The sequence below is a fragment of the Anoplophora glabripennis genome, unplaced genomic scaffold (assembly GCF_000390285.2).
Source record: "Anoplophora glabripennis isolate ALB-LARVAE unplaced genomic scaffold, Agla_2.0 scaffold175, whole genome shotgun sequence".
NCBI classification, from domain to species: domain Eukaryota; kingdom Metazoa; phylum Arthropoda; class Insecta; order Coleoptera; family Cerambycidae; genus Anoplophora; species Anoplophora glabripennis.
Window position 1 is genome coordinate 641,018 of NW_019416926.1, and position 21,028 is coordinate 662,045.

At 34.3% G+C, this 21,028-nt stretch overlaps 1 protein-coding gene across 3 annotated transcripts in view; it reads left to right on the top strand.

Moving 5' to 3' along the window:
• Window positions 1-21,028, top strand: part of LOC108904790 (protein kinase C-binding protein NELL2-like) — a 269,898-nt gene that overhangs the window by 50,084 nt on the left and 198,786 nt on the right. For all 3 annotated transcript variants that reach the window (XM_018707465.1, XM_018707466.1, XM_018707467.1), the window contains exons 3-5: window positions 3,688-4,115; window positions 8,416-8,571; window positions 16,198-16,326. In XM_018707465.1, coding sequence (XP_018562981.1) covers window positions 3,688-4,115; window positions 8,416-8,571; window positions 16,198-16,326 — 713 coding nt within the window. The remainder of the gene's footprint in view (window positions 1-3,687; window positions 4,116-8,415; window positions 8,572-16,197; window positions 16,327-21,028) is intronic.

Consider the following 21,028-nt stretch of genomic DNA (forward strand, 5'->3'; position numbering starts at 1 on the left):
CGTCGATTTTTTGTGCAACCATTGGTTTCTGATATCGATGAACAAAGAGAAAATGATTCCTTTTCATTCAAAGTCCGATAGCTCAGCGAGAAATGGTCGTATCGAGACCAAAAAAAAAAAGAAATTTAAGCTAAATGAACAACCTCTCTCCGTACACCAAAAATAATATCGAAAAAAATTTCGAAAAATTTTTTTTCATGATATTCATTCAGATTACGCGATACGTGTTGAAAATTTTTTTTGCAAGATCCAAAAATTAGAAACTTCAAGCTTCAAATTGCTTTTTATTACTCCAATACGACCATTTTTATCGAAGATACAGCCATTTGAAAAATCGCCGAAAATTTAGATTTTTTTTTTGATGCCTTAATTTTTTCCACTAGTGTATAATATTTTTTGGAAATAATGTTGTTATTAGATTAAGTAATACGTTGCCTTCATTTGATAGTCAATTATCTCTTTCCAAGGCACATGCTTTAATATATGTATATAGAAAAGATATTCGTGGCTTCTGTATTAAATTTAAAATCTTCTTATTAGTGGAATTAAAGCCTATTTTTTAAGATGAAACTCTTTCATCTATGTAAAAGCTTTTGCAATGTTTTATTGCGTCTTCAGTTACACTACAAGGTGTATAATTATAATAATTTAAAATATAAAAGTGGATTACTTACAAGAAACTTAGTTATTGATATTTATAGATAGATATACAGAGAGATAGATTTTAGACATCGACATTAAAAGACATTTAATTCATTTTGGTAAACAAAAACAAAAATTATTTTATATATGTATATAACATATTAACATTATATTTTCAAACATACTTTTCATAGATAAAAATCTAAATCATATTGATAGTAATACTAACACTAATATTAATTCTATATAAATATAAAATAATTTTTGTTTTTGTTTTGCAAAATTTATTAAATGTCGTAGGCATACTCGAAAATACTATTGCCCAAATTTTCAAAATTAAAATCGAGGTAGTCTCTGAAATATGTCTAATGCCTCGTCACCGTGGGACACCCTGTATATATACAGTATGTCCACGGTTAGAGTGGAAACGAGGGAAAATATTTTTATTTTTCATTTTACGAAAAGACATTCTTGATTAAATTTTTTCTTGTCTTTAAAATGCGGTTGACATGGAGAACGTTCATCTTACATATACAGGGTGATCAGAAAATCGGTTAATATAGAAATTGTTCAAGAATGAACTGACATGTTTTTGACAATACAGAAAGATGATATTAAGGAAAGTTGCTTGGAATTAAAATTCATATTATAATTTCAATTTGTGTATGAATCGGACTACTTCGATAGAAACGGATAGTAAAACATTTTTATTGTTCATTTTATGAGAAAAAGGCATTCTTGATTAAAATGTTTGCTTGTCTTTAAAATGCGGTTGGCAATGAGAACGACATTTTAAAGATATTTTAAAGACATTTTAAAGATATAAAGATCAAATCGAAATTACAGTCAACCTACAAAATCAGTTCCTACCTAGACTTTGTTAAGTATTGTAATATGGGTGGCAAGATAATGTAGACATTAAAAAATATTTTTTTATTCCTAAACCGCTCATTTAATCAAAATTCTACAAGAATCCCAAAAACTTCCAAATTGTGTCACCTATCAAATAAAAAATAGTTGTCATGATTGCTGATTGAAGAGGAAAAAATTATAAACAAATGTTATCACCATACATCAATTTTGTAGGAGTTGTAAGTTTTAAAAAACACCAAAAATATGTAGATTGAAAGCAAAAGTCCACACGCCAAAAATAATCAAAATCGAATAACACGTATTTGAGTTATTTTCGTAATTCAAAAATTTTTCACGAGCTTTAAGGCCATCTAGCGGCCAAACGAAGCGATTTCGGAAATAGATAAATTAGCCTAAATCTGCTTATTTTTAGTCTACGAATCTATGGTCTTCCGTTGTAAGTACACGTTATTCTGGGACACCCTGTATATGAAACTAGACACTTATTTTAATATGTGTTGTATATACACGTGATGTACAAGAACATAAAATGATTTGTATAGAGTTATTTTGTTTCCGAAATATTGATTCTTACAGGCAGATGCCGTTATGGTAGTTTATGCTCATTTTTCTTTAACTTTTATCATCGGATCAATATTTGTTCCATTTTTACTTGATCTGTTGACCTTGATATACCCCACCACTTAGAGTGTGTTAATTATGAGGATGTGGTTATTATTTAAAAAAAAATCTTATTAAACAAAGTTATGAACATTCTTTGATGTAATTTCATCCAAAAGTTTAAAATAATATTCACCACATATTTTATCAAAAGATGACACTCTGAAGGAAGTTAATGAGAATAAATTATTCATCTTTCAAATATTAAACTGTTCTCCTATATTATTATATTGTAACATTAACCAACTCCTCAGATAGATTAATTGCATTGCAGTCCAGTGATCTGAATTATATGTTTACAAATTTACCTTAAGTCTCCAGTCGTACAACCATTTCGTAATAGCTGCCTACAAAAGGACCTACGCGATCTTAATCTACTGAAAAACAATAAAACCGTTAATACAGGATCAAATCTCTTACAGATAGAAAGTTAGTGAGTTTTTGATGTCAGATGATGTTTATTACTTACTTATTTTTTAGTATTTTAGTATTTGTAGCTAACGAGGATCTAAATTAACTGAATAATTTGATTTTTTTGATTTAATAAAATAATCGCCGTCTTTTATAATTTTATTTTAATGGTATTATGTTTGTTTTTTAATTTTTTTTCTGAACTCCATTGAATTTTGACCGTTTTTTCAAGCGCGTTCATTTTATTATTTCTACAATTCTGGCTCTTTTTCCCTCTAAGAGAGACCCGGCTTAAAGTTACTTAAGAGCTTAAAACATTTTGGAAAACAGTAAGCTTTCTCTGAGAAATTTCATCGATGCTAACAGTTTAAAAATATTTTTTAGTTTTGGTTTTACCGACAAATTTTATAAAAGTTACAACAGTTGCCACGTCTGATTTGTTTTATTTTTGAAAGAAGCAAGTATAGATATGGATGAGTAGGGGGGTCCCTTACGTCCAAACAATTTTTTTTATAATTTTCGGATTCAGCAAATTTTACTAAAGATACGTAGGCTGGATGGCCAGATTGGATTTTTTTAATTTTTGTTGGGAATTGAGGGTGTCTGGGGGGAAACCATACTTCAGATTGTTTTATCATTTTCAGATTTAACAGAAAATTTTACTAAAAATAGGTAGGTTGGGTGGCCAGTTTAAATTTTTTAAATTTTTGTGGGAAATTAAGGGTGTGTGGGGGGGGGATCCACACTTCAGATTTTTTTAATCATTTTCGAATTCAGCGGTAAATTTTACTAAAGATATGATTCTGCGAGGTCCTTTACTATTTACTATTAAAATTTATGTCCATACACCAAATTTGAAGACCGGCCTATTTTGCTAGCAAATTTGACATATAAACATAAACTTTAATTTTGTAATAAAATTTTTCTATTTAATCTATCTACATTTTTATACATTTAAATGGTTTAAAAAATATTTTTTTCATAAAATGAACAATAACAGATTTCCTTACTGGGCACTATATGAACGAGTATATTCAGTTTAAATAATAGTGTTCTAGTTATAATTTTAGTTCTTTGTTTGTAATATACCATTATTTTCAGGGGACTACAGGGACTTAAAATTACCATCTGAAACATTTCAAGAGGTCTCAGATCTTCTAAGAATGAATCCTGAGTTTACCATTTCGGCGCGGCTAAGACAAGAACCGGGTAATATCGGAACAATAATTTCCTTTGCACATGGATCGAATAGATACTTGGAACTGCAATCTAGTGGTAGAAAAAACGAAATTAGATTTCATTACACTTCAAGATTAGATTCAAAAGTTTATATAGAAACCTTCCATTACAAATTGGCAGATAATAAATGGCACGAAGTGGCAGTTTCAGTTAGTGGTTCCCAAGTAGAATTGCTGGTTGATTGTGAATCTCTTTTCAAAAGACTCCTGAAGCCTGGTGTGCCGAACAGAAACTTTTCACAACCTGTACAACTCTGGCTTGGGCAACGGAATATCCATTACTACTATAAGGTATTTTGCATATATTTTTTTAAATGTCTAGAAATAATCTATAACCTTATATTATCATGCAGTGAAAGTATTAGAAATCTCTTAGAGGTTGTAAGTAATAATTAATTAGTAAAATAAATATTTTAAATGGGTGTTTGTTGCCGCGTTAATTCGTGACGTCATTTAGAGCGATGGAAAATCGAGAAGATGAACGACAGAGATAATATGGCCCGACAATGTGATCATAGTAAGTAAAAAGGGTTTAGATACATCAAATTCACTTTGTTTTGAAGTTTATAAACTACAATGGAATGTATACAAAAGTCGGACTGGGATCTCAAGTACAGAAAATTCAACTTACAAACTTACAAACTTACAACTTGTATCCGCTGAAATACTCTTGGAACGTTTCATTCTATAATATGTATTACACAAAACTATAATTCAAATAAAAGCAATTTCAAGCAAGAAAATACACAAAGCTAAATATGTCCCACAAAAGAAAGGAACGAACGAACTGCTTTTAAGTTGCAAATACGGAGGACAATAACAGATTACTCATCTACATGTACAATAAAGGTACTCACGTCGATAGTGCAGTTCTAATATAATTCCACAATTAGAATGACTGTTATTCGTAGTGAGAATTAGATGATCCAGGAGGTAGAAATTATTTCTGCAGATCATAGTCCATTCATAGTAGCATAGCAATATGTTGTCAAAATGCAATAAAATGCTCACTTCTCACCTACATGTTCATGAATTTCTATTTTAGTGTGTTATCGTAAGTTTGAATGTAAACAATGAAAAAATTGCATATTTTTAAATCTATTTTTTATCTGTTTTTTATCTATTTTTTTTATTTATTTCATCTTTTATTTTCTTCCTTTTTTTTATTTTTTTCTTGCTTTTCTATCTTTTCTTCTTTCTTGTTTTCTTCTTTTAGTTTTTATCTATTACTAGGTCAGAACTATAATGTTTTAATTCTATAATAGGTATGTAGGTGTTGAATAATTCATTATCTGTAAAGGATTATATGGTTTCAATTATTCCAAATTTTGTAATTTCGAAATTTAGATTTAAATCGTTTCATAAAGCACGGTCCTTTCCCACTAAACATTTTTCAGTTTCTGACATGTTTCAGAAACGTTTCCATTTTTCTCGAAACGTTTCTTAAAAATTCCATGCAACGTTCTGGTAACGTTTTAGAAACCCAAGATGTCCTCCCCAAAATACGTTTCCAATGAATCGTTTCAAAAAATTGGTTTCAGTAACATTATTTTTATGTTCCAGTTATGCACTCGATATTTTTGTTTTACGTTTCAGTATATTTTCAGAAATGTTTGAGTAACATAATAATTTTATTACCATATTAAGCCATGTAAACCAGTAAAATTTCTTTTTAGCTTAATTCTTAGTACATCGACTTTTCCCAACAACTGGAAACTATCCCGAATATGTCCAATTTTTAAACGTGGAGACAGACGCGACATCTCTAATTATCGTCCAATTACGATAATTTCTAATTTGGCCAAAGCTTTTGAAACTATAATCCACTCCTCTATATACAGTCATGTAAGTAATATCATTAGCCCCTGTCAACATGGGTTTATGAAGGGCAGATCTACCAATACTAACCTACTTTCAATAACACAATATATATCAGAAACCCTTGATAATCAAGGTCAAGTAGATGTCATTTATACTGATATGACGAAAGCCTTTGATCGTCTACACCATAAGATTCTTATAGACAAACTTGATCACGCAGGAGTTTCTGGTAAGTTGTGTCAACTATTTAAGTCTTACCTTCACGGCAGACTTCAATTTGTACAATGTCAAGGATTTAGCTCATCTCAATTTATGGCACTATCTGGGGTTCCTCAGGGGTCAATCTTGGGTCCTTTGTTATTTAACATTTATGTAAACGATATATCTTCCTGTCTCGATGTAAGTAAGTACCTACTATATGCTGATGACATGAAAATCTACCGGTCAGTATCTAACGTTGATCATGGTGAATTGTTGCAGAATAACTTAGAACGAATTAACGACTGATGCAAGTTGAATCATCTCAATTTAAACATTAAAAAATGCAACGTTTTGTCATTTTCTCGCAAGCAGAGCACATTGGTCTTTCCTTATAACTTGGATGGCATCCTTCTTTCAAGACCCCTAACATTCAGTGATCTAGGAGTTACCTTTGATCCTAGACTCTCATTTACCGCTCATATAAGTGCAATCGTTACGAAAGCCAGCAAGAATATGGGTTTTATTATACGCAATTCGAGAGAATTCCAATCGGTGGATGCATTACTTTGCCTGTACTATGCTTTTGTTCGCTCCAAACTGGAATACTGTTCTTCTGTTTGGTATCCTAAATATGGCAATCAGAAGTATATGATTGGATATGTACAGAGAAAGTTTTTGAAACACGTATAATCTGCATGGATTTTATCCACGTATAGGTTATCCCCATGATATGTTATTGGCAGAGTACAAAGTTAACAGCCTAGATTCGCGTAGACTCTGTATTGCTATGATTATATTGTTTAAGATCGTTAATAATTTAATGGACTGTCCTGAAATCCTGAACAGACTAGAATTCAATGTACCTCGCTTAAACTCTCGGCATCGTGACACCTTTAGACTGCCTTTTCCGAAAACGCATTTGTTATCATCATCTCCATTGTATCGGATGTGCATGAGTTATACGTCGCTCCAAGGTTCAATAGATTTGTTTTTTTCATCTGTTTCCAAAATCAAGACTATAATATTGGGATCTTAGTATTCCTCTTTCTTGTTTTAGTTTGTGCTATTTATGTGTTTCAAATCTTTTACTTAACTTGTTTAGTTTGTCCATTTGCTTGCTTTTTTTCCTTTTCTTTTTTATTTTACCTGTTACGATTGTTTTTGTTTTATTATCTTAACTTTATATATGTAAATACTATGCCCGATAATTGGTATTTAGCTGTTGGGCAGATGTATCTTAAGATAAAATAAAATAAATAAAATAAATATTGTTCTCATAATGCTCTCAACTTCAGATAATTTTTTAAATATTTCTAATACTCTTTTGTGTGATATTTTTATTTGTATTATGAATGACTTAATTGGAACTCCAGACAACTTTTTCTGATTTCTCAAAAAATTTAACTAAAAAAGTTGTTACATTGTATATTAAAAAAAAAAATATGCTCTTCTAGTTTGGGGATGCGGCAACTTTTACCAAGAATTTCTTTCTTTTTGAGAAGCCACTGAAAAAAGTTTCTAATATGGATTACGAATTTTGCCCTTCGTCGTACAAATAAAAATGTCACAAAACAATATCAGAAGCATTTTAAAAAAGCTGAAATGGAAATTTTCTAATGTTGAGAACGTCATGAATATGGTAACAATGATAATTAAAAAAAGTTAGTTATGATTATGAATCTTCAAATGGTAGGTACATGAAAAACAGATAACATTACTGAAAAATAATATAAAGTTGCAATTTCTTCTACGCGTGGTCAATATTACATCTATCCTTTTAATAATAATAAATTATACAGCAGAAATAAGGATACAAAATGATATCTTGACAAAATAAATATTTGTAGGTACCTATACCTAAACTGCTATTTTATTTAAGCATGCCTATACACATAAACAAATATAAACATTTGTACAAAATATAAAATAAATGACGTCTATTTTACTTGATTCATCCATATTTCAAATAGTTCTTAGTGATTATGTAGTTGCTCTTCAAATTTTATCGAAACGTATAGTTCCATGTTCCATTTTCTTAGTTCTTGTGCCAGGTCCCTTGTCCTCTTGTCTATCTATAATAGGTAGTGGGTATAATAACTATGTTTAGGTAGATGTGACGCAAAATTAGAAATCTCTTTACACATATCGTTTTAAAATAATTTTGCATCAATATTCATTATTTTATACGTACCTTACAATAACCACAACTGCACACACTACAAATTATCACATCAAATAGCGTCAAAGTAAAGATGGAAAACAACGAAGCCAGGCAAACTGGCAAACCGCAAACCTAACCTAACATAATACTATTGAAAACGACACGAAGTACAAGAAATAATCATTTTTTCTCTTTTCGAAATTAGGAAATACAAAAATATTTTGTGCCGAATTTTGAAAAAATATTAATCTGTGTAATACGTAATTTATTTTATTGATGACACTTCTTATCTAAAATTTGAATCTGAATTGATCAAGAAACAGTTTAGAAAAAAAGAACAAAAGAAATTGGACAATTGTTACTTACTGTTATTTGTTAGTAGTTACTTACATTAATTAATTTTTCTAGGGTGCAATGCAAGAGGTTCAATTAATAGGAGGACCTCATGGATACCTCTCTTCATGTCCGCACCTGGATTCAACATGTCCCACATGTGGTCAGTTCTTTTTGTTGCAGACTGCCGTCCAAGAGTTAACGAGACATATTCAGGAACTTTCTAAAAGGGTAGGAGTATGAAATACTTCATTAGTATTGATCGAATTAAAGCAACTGATTTTATGTCAGGTTGCTTTGCCAATTGGCAGAAGTTAGGAAGCAATCTAAGTTATATAGTAAACTTTTATGATCTATAGCAAACTAGCAGCATTGTATAAATACTTTGTATATATGTAAACAATGTTATTACATACAAGAATAAGTTCAAATCACTTGCTCAAACACAAATTATTGAAATTTTTGTGCTTTTATTTCTGAGATCTGCTTCTAGCAACACTAATGAACAGACCTGATGAATATTAGGCAACCAAATCTACTTTAACTCCATATATACAAATACATACAGGGTGATTCACTTTTTATGCATAGGACTTTAACTATTGACATATCTCGTCAAAAGCTTTTACAGATATAAGCTCTTTTAAAAAAACTTTTTTTTTGTTTTATTTTTTCTTAACCTATGAAAGCCATTTGTTTTATATTACGAATGAAAAGTTCTATCGACTAAGGGGCTTTGACAACCTCTATTTTTAAAATAATTTCTACGCCATTGGAAATTTATCAGAATGAATATATTTTTTTACATTGCGGTTTATTCTACAGCAAAAAGGTCTCTTACTATTTTAAATGAAATGCTTGGTTTTTGAAGAATAATGGCTTCTTATGGATTCATTGTATAGTCTTTCCGAAGTCAGTTGAACATGTAAAAAAAGCCTGGCTAAAATTTTATGACTTTCATCGGCGTTCCTAAAAAAGTTTTCTGCTAAAATTAAAAAATTATAATAATTTGTATATAATCTGTAGAAAATTTCTATTGTACATATGTTCATTTGGCCAACAACGCATATTTTAATTATTTATGTCCTCAAACAATTTTATTATATTGATGGTAAATTTCGTTTTGTTCCTTTTCAAAAGGTCTCCAAAATGTCATGTTGTAATAATATTATTTCTTCTTTTTGCAATTGTAATATGAATGATTACTAGAAGATGCCTATAATAAATTAAAATTACCTGAATCACATCGAATTCTGCATTGCTGCACTGCACTGCTGGGCAATTTGTCAACTACTTGTCAACAGCTGAGATTTATTGTCCAGTGGCCCAATACGGCTGTGTTTTATTTCGTTTGCCCGCGCTCGCATTCTTCTACTGGGCGTATACATTTCTACCACCTCCACGTTTAGTTCGACCAGACCTGTATATGGGTATGGCTAAATAAATATGAGGACAAGTTTTTCAAATATTTCAATGCGGAGTTGCTGCGTCTGCGATCGAACCTGATACATATTGTCAACATCTTGGTTCTTCAATTGATATCGGAAAGACTTTAAACAGGGTAATGATTGAAGTATGTACCTATGTACAATACTATTTAAATTTATGATTAATAAGGGGTCCAGAATGTATCAATTTTGTGTTAATAATATTTTAAAGTAACATCTAAACTATCTTTTTTATTTTATTACTATTGTAGGTGGCACAGATTTTTCAAAAAAAAATCTCATGCTCATTGAAGGTGATGAATAATAATTGTGTATACGTATTTTGACATAATGTCAAATTATTTCCTCAGTCACTGATTTTGCGTTGTGTTATTAAAATATGCCTAGACGATTTTAAAATAGAAAATTTCCTACGGCGGCAGTATTCGTTCGTAAAAGAGACAAAAGAACTGGGTAACATTTCCAAAAAGTTAAAAATTTAATGCCAGATGATCCCGAAAAACGATTGCAATTTTGCCGGTGGTTACTGGAAACACATAGGCGTGATCCACATTTTATTGAAAACGTTCTTTAGACCGAAGAGGTTTATATTTCACCAGAAGAGATATTGTAAATTTTCATAATTTAAGAATAGGGGCACAAGAACATCCTCATATTATTCGTCCAACCTCATTTAAGCACGCGAATTTAGTAGTAATATCTGGAGTTATTAATCGGAAACTTGTGGTCCTCATATTTTCTCTCACAAATTAAATTCACAGTTGTTCCATAATTTCCTTCAAGAAGATTTAAATAGGTACTTTACTCGACGACTTACCATTACTTCTAAGGAGAAATATGTGGATTCAGATGAATGGCGCTCCGGCTCATTATGGTTTTCAAATTAGGCGGTCGCTTAGGGATCACTATCCACGTCGTTGGATCGGGCGTATTTTGAAAATGAATCATATGTTAGATACCGGTGCGGTCCCATTGCTAGGCCGCCACGATCGTCAAATCCAGATCCAATGGATGATTTATTTATTTATCTTGAAATGTTAAGAAGAATTGAAAATAATTGTGAAACTTTTAAACACAACCCCAATATGATTAGAAGAGCAGTGCAAAACTTAATTAGGCGATGTGAGAAATGCATTGAGGTTCGAGGACAAACATTTTAAACATTTGTTGTGATAATTTTTCTTTTGTTTCCTTTAAAAATAGTAATAGAATAAACTGCAATGTAGAATAAACCAAAATGTAAAAAATATATTCATTTTGAAAAATTTCCAGTAGAAATTATATTAAAAATAGGGGTTATCAGAGCCCCTTACGAACGCATACATTTTCCCAATAATTTGTAAAATCAATAGATCTTTTCATTTATACACTTCATACTAAATATAAAACAAATGGCTTTCATAGTTTAAGAAAAAATAATTAAAAACCCGAAAAAAAAATATTATTTCAAGACCTTATATCTCTAAAAGTAAGCCTTTGGAAGAAAAAATGTAAACTTCAAGATTACATTATTTTGACGAGATCTATCGATGGTCAAAGTCCTAATAATAAAAAGTGTATCATCCTGTATATACCAAATTCCGTAATGACAATAATGTTGGTAGTAGGGCGTATTTTTCTTTTGCAGAAACTGTTTATTTATTTTTTACGGAAGCGAAGAAAAGGCACACACATATCTCCTAAATTACGACTTGTATCTCGTAATTACGAGTTATTAGTTGTTATTGTGAGCTACAACTCGTAATTATAAAACAAAGCTCGTAATTCTATACAGGGTGTTAATGATAAGTTTTACCAAACTTCAATGGCGTATTCTACCGATAATCAAGTTTTGCCCTATAAAAATTTTCGATAGGAACCTTGCCTACGGAGATACAGAGTGTTAAAACGTTTCAACTATTTATATTATTTTTCCTGTAACTTCACTGGCATAAAAGATTGAGTGATAAAATTTAACATTTTTTTAGTAGGGACTATTTTTTCATGGATATTCCAAAATATGCTCGTACGCCACTGGTTTTTAAATAATTTTAAATGTTTTTAAAATGTACAGTCAATGTGTGGCAATAAAGTATTCTTGTAAAGTATTCGTAAAATTTACTGGTCTTAGATAATTGGGAAATCAAATAAGAAGATACTTGAGTATACAGGGTGTTAATTAAGTATGTACAATAAATTCAACAGACGACTATTTGAGTGATTTTAAGAAAAAAGTTCATATAAACATTGCTATAAACAGATGCTTCGTTTTTAAGATACAGGGTGTTACTTTTGTAAAAAAATTGCTATTTCGTAAATATCTTAATGTCGTGTAAGATGATCGTTTGTGCCTAATATTTGAGAATTATTGGGAGATTCGGCAACGTGGGCTCGCCGTGAAGACGTCGAAGCAGGACTTCGAGCCCCACGTTGAGCGCCATGTCGTGTAAGATGATCATTTGGATTGGTAACATCGACATGGGCCCTCGGTGGAGACATCGGGAGTTCTAATCGAGCTCCACGTTGGGCGCCATGTCGCGATCTATGATCTGGGATGTCAGTTCCCTTGACCGGGGTCCGCGATAGTGACGCACGGAGTTCAAATGGATTGTCACTAGGGACTCCAGGTCGCAGGATATTCTCAAATGACTGTTCTCTGTGGTGGATATGGCCTACAGACGTGGTGTCTAGGACACGAGCTCGTAGGGGAGATCTCGACGAAGAATGTCGATCCCCACGTCGAGCGCCGTGTCGGGTTAGACTTTCTAAATAGGGACCACTTAGGCAGTGATAGTATGTTCGGGGGAAATTATTAGAGTGGACGGGCGATGTACCAGAATTTCTTAGATAGAAAGAGCCGGCTACGTCACCTACGACATAGTCGGCTAAGGGGTTTTCGCTTGCCTTGGTACCCGAACGAGATGCGCATTGCTCCCGCTGGGTACGTAGGTATAACCTCGTCCCGAGTATCTGTGGGTGACCCACTTCGTTGTAACTCGTGAGTGCTACTCGGCTCCGTGAGTGCGTCGTGAGGGGTGATCGAGGCGGTATCGATAACTCGCGTAGCAGCGGACCTCAACGCGTACGGCGCTGTGGCTGCGCCGTGCCGCGTACTTCCACGAGCTACCATCTTCGGTCCCTCAGACTCTTCACGCAACATCGAGATAACGTTGGGGAAGGAGGCCATTTCCTCTTTTACCCGGAGTGTGAGGGCAGTCCGTGTAACCGCTGGTCTCTCCGATTGGGGACGAGGTCTCGTCCAGCTCTGTCTTGATTATATTCTCACGATCTAATTTGTTATTTGTAGTATTACCTTCGAGGGCACCAATCCTCGTAGCACTGGATACCGAAGTCGCGTCGCAGGGATACGTCTTACCCCGTACGACAATGTCGGAGCAAGCTCTTTTGCTTCGAAGGTCTTGTAGACGTCTGGTAGAAAACACTGACTCTACTTTAATGTGGGTCTCTCGAGGGAGCCCTAAGAAGCAAGGACAACTTCTGCTAAATTTGGAAGTACGCCGCCACAATAACGTGCGTACTATTGCTTTGTGCCCGTGGGTCACAAAGAAAATGCCTCGTAGGGGTTTGACGAGGAAGGTTGCCTCGACGAGTGATCGCCTAGAGGTTTGACGAGGAAAATTGCCTCGGATTTGCAGATCTCGATTGAGTCTGATTTGATAGGACTCGTAGGAGCCTATATGGGTACTCTGTAAGGAGGTGCGGGTCCCTCGATGGAGCCGGCACGATCGGAATCAAAGTCTTCGTAGGAGGTTCTCAGCCTCGGACGGTATGCAGGTCTCTAGAGGAGCCTGAATGTATCGCTGTGTCGATGCAGGAGGCTATCGCACAGGATCTTCGTCGGAGGTGGTCAGTCTCGTACGGTATCGCAGATCTCAAAAGGATCCTGGAATTTACCGCTGTTTCGATGCAGGGGGCTATCGAACAGAGTCTTCACCTCAGGCTAGGCTACCTCGGGTGGTCTCGTGAAGCGAGTAGTGGTTGCTAAGCACTAGAAATATCCGCGTCGAGGAATGGCAGCCTCAACGGGAGCCTCGTTAAGCGAGCCTGTGAGCTTGAGCTTCAAAGTTCTTGAGTTTGATGACAGGGTTTTTTCAATCAAACCGTGGAAGATATGTTTTATTGAATAGAATTAACAGACAAGTATTCTTATTAACATATACAAGACATTTACCATAGATATCGTTTGTTACAATTTCGCTATGTGTCGCTTTTTTCGCGCTATGTACTCCCACTAAAGAATTGCAAACGTCGGAAGTTGACGTTCGATCGCTTTCCTCCGATCTCCATGCTTTTGGCGGAACGTTCGTAAATCGTCCGCCAAAATTTCCAGTAAATAGTACCATTTACCGCTATAGATGTCGAATCTCGTTCCCCTCTGGCTTCTCCGAATAGTCGATGTCGGCGTCGGGGATTTTGGAGTTTTCTCCCATTTTGAGAAAACTCTACCCGCTGTCTCGACTTAGGCTACCGAGCATCGCATCCAACCGCCAGAGCGGTAGGACCTTCGGAAGACGGTCCTTTCGGCCCAAAGACGGGGAAATTGGAAACGTCGGTGAAATTTTCCCCGTCTTCGTAAAAGGGCTTACGGAGGTCTTATTTCTTGATGGATTCATTTGAAATTTTGTCTGTTGATACACGGCATGACATAGTGCCGTGGTTGGAGGGTTCGACCGAGATCGCGCGGATACTTTCGGCGGCAGCTCTAAAGGCGTGAAAACCTATTATGGCTTAGCTGGCCGTTAGTAGTCGCACGATTCGGATCGAATTTGTATATGTTAATCACCTAGAGATGCACTAGTGTTGTTTTGAGGTTCGGCCGAGATCGAATGAGCGGAACGGCTAAAAACGCGGAAAACGTAAAATCCGCGTTTCCCCGTATAACGGCGTTTTGGCTCATCCGATTCGGACGAAAATTTAGTAAGATAATGCCAGCGACTTGAGGAGTGCTGCATTAAATTTTGACACCGATCGCTCAATAACTTTTCGAGTTATTGACGGTAGCGTCCTTGACCAATTCGAAAGGGTGGTAAAAATTCAGATGATAGTTTCCAAATATCGCCCTGAAGCGTCCCGGGGTTCGTCTGCAGGTTGCGAGAGTCGCGGCAGTGGATACTGCGCGCCAGGATGGCAGACCCAGGCGAGATCAGTCGCGATGCGGGTGACATTGGAAACATCGGTGAAATTGGTCTTTGGAAGCGCTATCGCCGTGAGGATCGATGTCATGTTACTGGGCGACGTCCGCACTGAGATGCAGAGACGCGGAAATTGCTCCCCGACGGTATCGAGTTCGATGTCTGAAATGATACCGTGGAGGCTTTTTTGATTTGCCCGGCCGACGGCGATTAGTTTCGCAGGAATATACTGGGTGTTCTGAAATCCTGAAGCTCGCTTGAAGGGTGGAATACGACATTAAATAGCATTTACCCAATTTTGTTGTAATTTGGCAGTGTTATTTATAGTGTTAAGGTGCTAATTTAACCCTAACCTGATTAGATTTGTCAAGTCCAATGGCTTCCCGAGCGGTATCTTAACGAATATTTTTAATAATGTTTCTTGTGTGGTCCAAGGATATGCAATTAAGTGGATTTTATTTTTGTTTTCTCCATAAATTAAACAAGATACGAAAAACATTGAAGAGTCAAAAAAGTTGTATTTTTAGGTGCTTAATCCAAAAAAGAAAAATATAAAAATTACAAAAAGTCAGTGCTGTACATTTTTTTGTCAAAAATATTCGTTAAGGTACCGCTCGGGGCGCCACTGGACTTAACAAATCTAATCAAGATAGCCTTCCCTTTAAAAGTAAAATATACCTAATGTGAATAATGTGTATACAAATATTATATATACATGGTGTTCTGAAAGTCCGTCAGGAAACTCCGGGAGGTGATTCTACGGATTAAAATAATAGCAGTATGTAATGAAAATTTTTTTCGAATTGTCAATTGTTTGCAAGTTACAGTTACAGTCAAAGTTCAATTATTTTTATTTTTCTTTTTAAATAGCTTATTTAATTTAAGTTTTATTGGTCTCTCATTTGGCACACTCCCTAAGTACATGAAATTCTATTGGACCAGTCAAAGAAAAGTTTAATTATGAGGGCATTTTATCTACAACTCAAAATTTGTTTTGTTCATAATTTTTTTCTCTTGCTAGACATCGCAGAAATTTAAACATTATTGAAAAGAGAAACAATATCAGAAGAAATTATGTACTCTTTATTCAAGCCGATAAATGTAACCGTATAGCAGGAAATCTCTAATAAAGTGTTATTAAACATCAAATTTTTGATAATTCTTTCTGTAATTAATCTATGTACTTATTTTCGATCTGTTCAATATGACTTTGCTATTTCCATCATGTTTGTTTCTATAATTGAACTTTGATTCTATGTAATTCTATTTTTTTACAGTTAGAGGCAACGGAAAGGCGAATCAGTAAAATCGAAGAATGTGATTGTCAGAAATCATGCCGTGTCAACGGAACGATAAATGCAGATGGTGCAACATGGCAAAATGGTTGTCAATTGTGTGCATGCATGGTTAGTAGTAGTAGTATTATGTAGTTTACATTTTCATTAAGTTTCCACAACAAAAAGTATGTTTTTATTTATATAATTAAACATAGCCAGTAACGACAAATGTAGCTGCACATAAAGGAACCAGGTGAAACATATTTTTACTGGATGTACAAAATAGGTATCGAATGTAGCCATTCAAAAAGAAATGAGGTTAAAACATAAACTTTTTCCTGATTCCTTCTACGACATCGCCTTTGATAATGGTATCATTTTTGGCACATTATAGGTGCTGATAACCAGTTAGGTCCTGGCACATATACTACATGGGGGGAGGGGTAGGAACCACCAAGCGTTAAAAAGTGTATAGTAGGATCATATTCGATGCAAAGTAAGTAAGTAAAGTAATCATTGCCTGTCAAGGGATCCAGTGCCACACGCTTTTAAGGGTTTTAGAAATTGAATAATTTCTTTATACATTATGTAGGGACGAAGGGATCAGTTCACGTCTGGCACCCTTGTTCCTACAAAAATTCGTTTATTCTCATAAACTATTTATTTTAAATGTAATTTATTATAAATCTAATTTGTTTTTTAATTTCCACATATGTACTACATTTTACCTCTGTATGCGCCACTGTTGTTTACTTGTTTTTTGGAGGCGCTCTCTGTTTTATGATCAAGCTCGCCAGATTAGTATTTGATGTATGGCTATACACTCGATGCACCTGGGCGACTATAGCTACTATCAGAACACAGTGTGTATGCAGCGGTATTTCAGATTTAACATTCAATTTCATTTTAAATTTGAAATGGTTCATATTACGTCTCCTAAAAATGATGACACGATTTTTCTTTTGATAAAAGACCGACAACTTTTTGCTCTACTTTGCATCGAATACGATCCTACTATAGACACTGTAGAGAAAAATGCCGATAGTTTAGGTACTCGCGCTCTATGACTGTCGCCGTAAGCGTGTTACCTCTGTGTAGTATATGCTCTAAGAGTAAAGTAAGTAGTAACATGCTTATTTGCTAGCGCTAATAATAGACTCGTTTCGTGTGACGTCACATATTTAGGCAACCCGCAACAAATTGTCATAGATCAAATTGTATGGACCGAATGTGACCCTTGTGTACTATTTACATATATTTACCGGGGCTAATGTGGACAATTTTCATATACAGGGTGAGTCAGAAAGAATGAACAGTAAACTGGAGATACTATACACCAAAATATTATCTTTGAGCTCATCATGCATTATACGAATATCACTGGTTTAAGAAATACAGGATGTTCAAAGTTTAAATTTTATTCTGAAATTTCTCAATAATTCAGAAAGTTTTGATAGCATAACTGAAACTTGGTAGTGTTGGGTTTTTTGGTGGGAGAATTACGAATTTGAAGCTTATTTTGACGTTGCTCCTAAAGGGCGCTAGTTTCACCGTATAATTTAGGTAAATCAGAACATATTTTTTTTATCTGTTGAGCTATGCTTAAAAAAAGCTAAAAATCTAAAAGAACGTTCAATTCTACATTTATTCTACTTTATCGGTTTCTGAGTTATTTGCATTTAAAAGTTTCAATATATTTTGTGGTGATTTTTTATTCTCAAAAGATGAAAATAACAATAACAATTATTGATAATAGTAATAATAACAAACCGTAAATCAAATGCTGGAAGTGTCTACCACCTATTATTGTACACTCTTAAATATCTCTGAATATTAACCAAAATGTCCCTATTATTTTTAAATGCATTCACAGTTACTTGCATTTTCTGCCGCAACTCCTCAACAGAATTAATTTCTTCACAATACACCATATCCTTCAAGTTTGACCACACTGAGAAGTCCAGAGAGTTTAAGTCTAGACTTCTTGGTGACCAACTAAATTCATTCCCACGGCCAATCCACCGATGAGGAAAATGTTCATTTAAATACTGGCGTACTGACAAGGCAAAATGTGGTGGTGCACCGTCATGCATAAACCACATACTCTCTCTTAAAACGAATGGTACATCATCTAGAAGCTCGTTTAAATTATGTTGAAGAAAGTTTAAATAATGAGGTGCAGTTAGATTGGGTATGGCAATTCAAAAGGCCCTATGAAAAAAACAGAAATTAGACCACACCAAATATTCACCTTGAACTCATGCTGAAAATGTATTTCTTTTACAACATGCGGAATCTCACAAATGATTGTTCTTCCAATTGAAAACTCCTCGTCTAGTAAATGTCGCTTCATCAGTACCTAAATAAAATCTTATTGAGGAAATCTGGGTTTTCCGTTTGCATATTTTGGTAGATCTTGTGCCAATAACTGCTGAACTGGAGTATAATGACATGGATGGAGCATTTCTTTTTTCAAAATTCTACAAATTGCCGATTGGCTTACCCCCATTGCCGCACTTAACCGACGAGTACGAGTAGCAAAATTTTCTCTTCTTCATCGACTGTGACAGATTTTGGAGTACCATGGTTACTTTTTGGTCAAAAAGATCCAGATCTGCCTAAGCGATTGTAAAGATTTCTGAATAGTTTATAATTAGGTAATCTATTTGGGTACAATTGCACATATCTTCGGGCCGCCGCATGTTCATTAAAATTAGCCTGAGCAAAAACACAAATCATATGCGTTTCACTGTTGGACAAATTTTTATGTAGTGGCATTTATTGATCACTAGCTAATAATTTTGCACGAATAATAAATCACACGCACGCAAAATACGTTAATATTTATTGACATGAAAATTTGACAGCGCTTGAAAGAAAATCACCGCAAAATACAATGAAACTTTTAAATGCAAACAACTCAGAAACCGATAAAGTTAGGCGACCTAAACGAGAGTGCATTTTTTATGTAGAATTATGTAGAATAGAACGTTCTTTTAAATTTTTAGATTTTTTTTAAGGCATAGCTCAACAGATAAAATATGTTCTGATTTACCTAAATAATATGGTGAAACTAGCGCCCTATAGGAGCAACGTCAAAATTAGCTTCAAATTCATAATTTTCACACCAAAAAACCCAACACTACTACGTTTCAAAGTCATGCTATCAAAAGTTTCTCAGTTATTGAGAAATTTCAGAATAAAATTGTAACCTTGAACTTCCTGTATTTCTTAAACCAGCGACATTCGTATAAGGCATGATGAACTCAAACATAATATTTTGGTGTCTAGTATCTCCAGTTTAGTGTTGACCCATTATTTCTGACTCGCCCTGAATATAGGAACAAAAAAACTAGTCCCAAAAAAAAGATTTAATCATTTAATAATAAGTTTACTTTAATTATGAAGGGATACTAATAAAAATTACAGAATTTAAAGAAAAAGATCATTTCTTTCCACTACAGCCCCTATATAGGGGTTAATGTGGACACAACAATATTAACTTTTCCCGCGCGCGCGACTTGCTTGGACGAGCTTCCCCCACCACCACGCCGCCGGCCGCCGGACAGTTTACTTAGCGCTACGATTTTTTTTTTAGATTCTTATCTTGGCTCCTGTTGGTCATAGAGGGTGCTTTTTTGAAAAATTTGTATGTTTTTGTCAGCTATCTATTGCATCTATCTTCGGTGAGGTAGCATAAATAGCTTCAATTTTATTCAAATTGTTTATAAGCGAAAGACCCACGATTTTTAATGCACAATTTGAGAATGTTAATGTCAAAAAAACCGTGATATATTTTAATAGGTCGCTTAATTACGTCTTTAAGATTAGAATGACGCTTTCAGAATCATGTTTGGTTGAAAATTAACGCCTGTACAGAGGCTTAAAGTTCATAACTTTTGGAGCCTCCGTTATAAACAAATTGAATTGTGCGAAAACTATTGCACCTACAGCGCCCACTTTTGGCACNCACCAAAAAACCCAACACTACTACGTTTCAAAGTCATGCTATCAAAAGTTTCTCAGTTATTGAGAAATTTCAGAATAAAATTGAAACCTTGAACATCCTGTATTTCTTAAACCAGCGACATTCGTATAAGGCATGATGAGCTCAAACATAATATTTTGGTGTCTAGTATCTCCAATTTAGTGTTGACCCATTCTTTCTGACCCACCCTGAATATAGGAACAAAAAAAACTAGTCTTAAAAAAAAAGATTTAATCATTTAATAAGTTTACTTTAATTATGAATGGATACTAATAAAAATTACAGAATTTAAAGAAAAATATCATTTCTTTCCACTATAGCCCCTATATGGGTTAATGTGGACACAAGAATATTAACTTTTCCCTCGCGCGACTTGCTTGGACGAGCTTCCCCCACCACTACGCCGCCGGCCGACGGATAGTTTACTTAGCGTTACGATTTTTTTTTAAATTCTTATCTTGGCTCCTATTGGTCGTAGAGGGTGCTTTTTTTTGAAAAATTTGTATGTTTTTGTCAGCTATCTATTGCATCTATTTTCGGTGAGGTAGCATAAATAGCTACAATTTTATTCAAATTGTTTTAAGCGAAACACCTACGATTTTTTAATGCACAATTTGAGAATGTTAATGTCAAAAAATCGGTGATATATTTTAATAGGTCGCTTAATTACGTCTTTAAGATTACAATGACGCTTTCAGAATCATGTTTGGTTGAAAATTAACGCCTGTACAGAGGCTTAGAGTTCATAACTTTTGGAGCCTCCGCTATAAACAAATAGAATTGTGCGAAAACTATTGCACCTACAGCGCCCACTTTTGGCACACTTTTAAAGTATGACAAAAC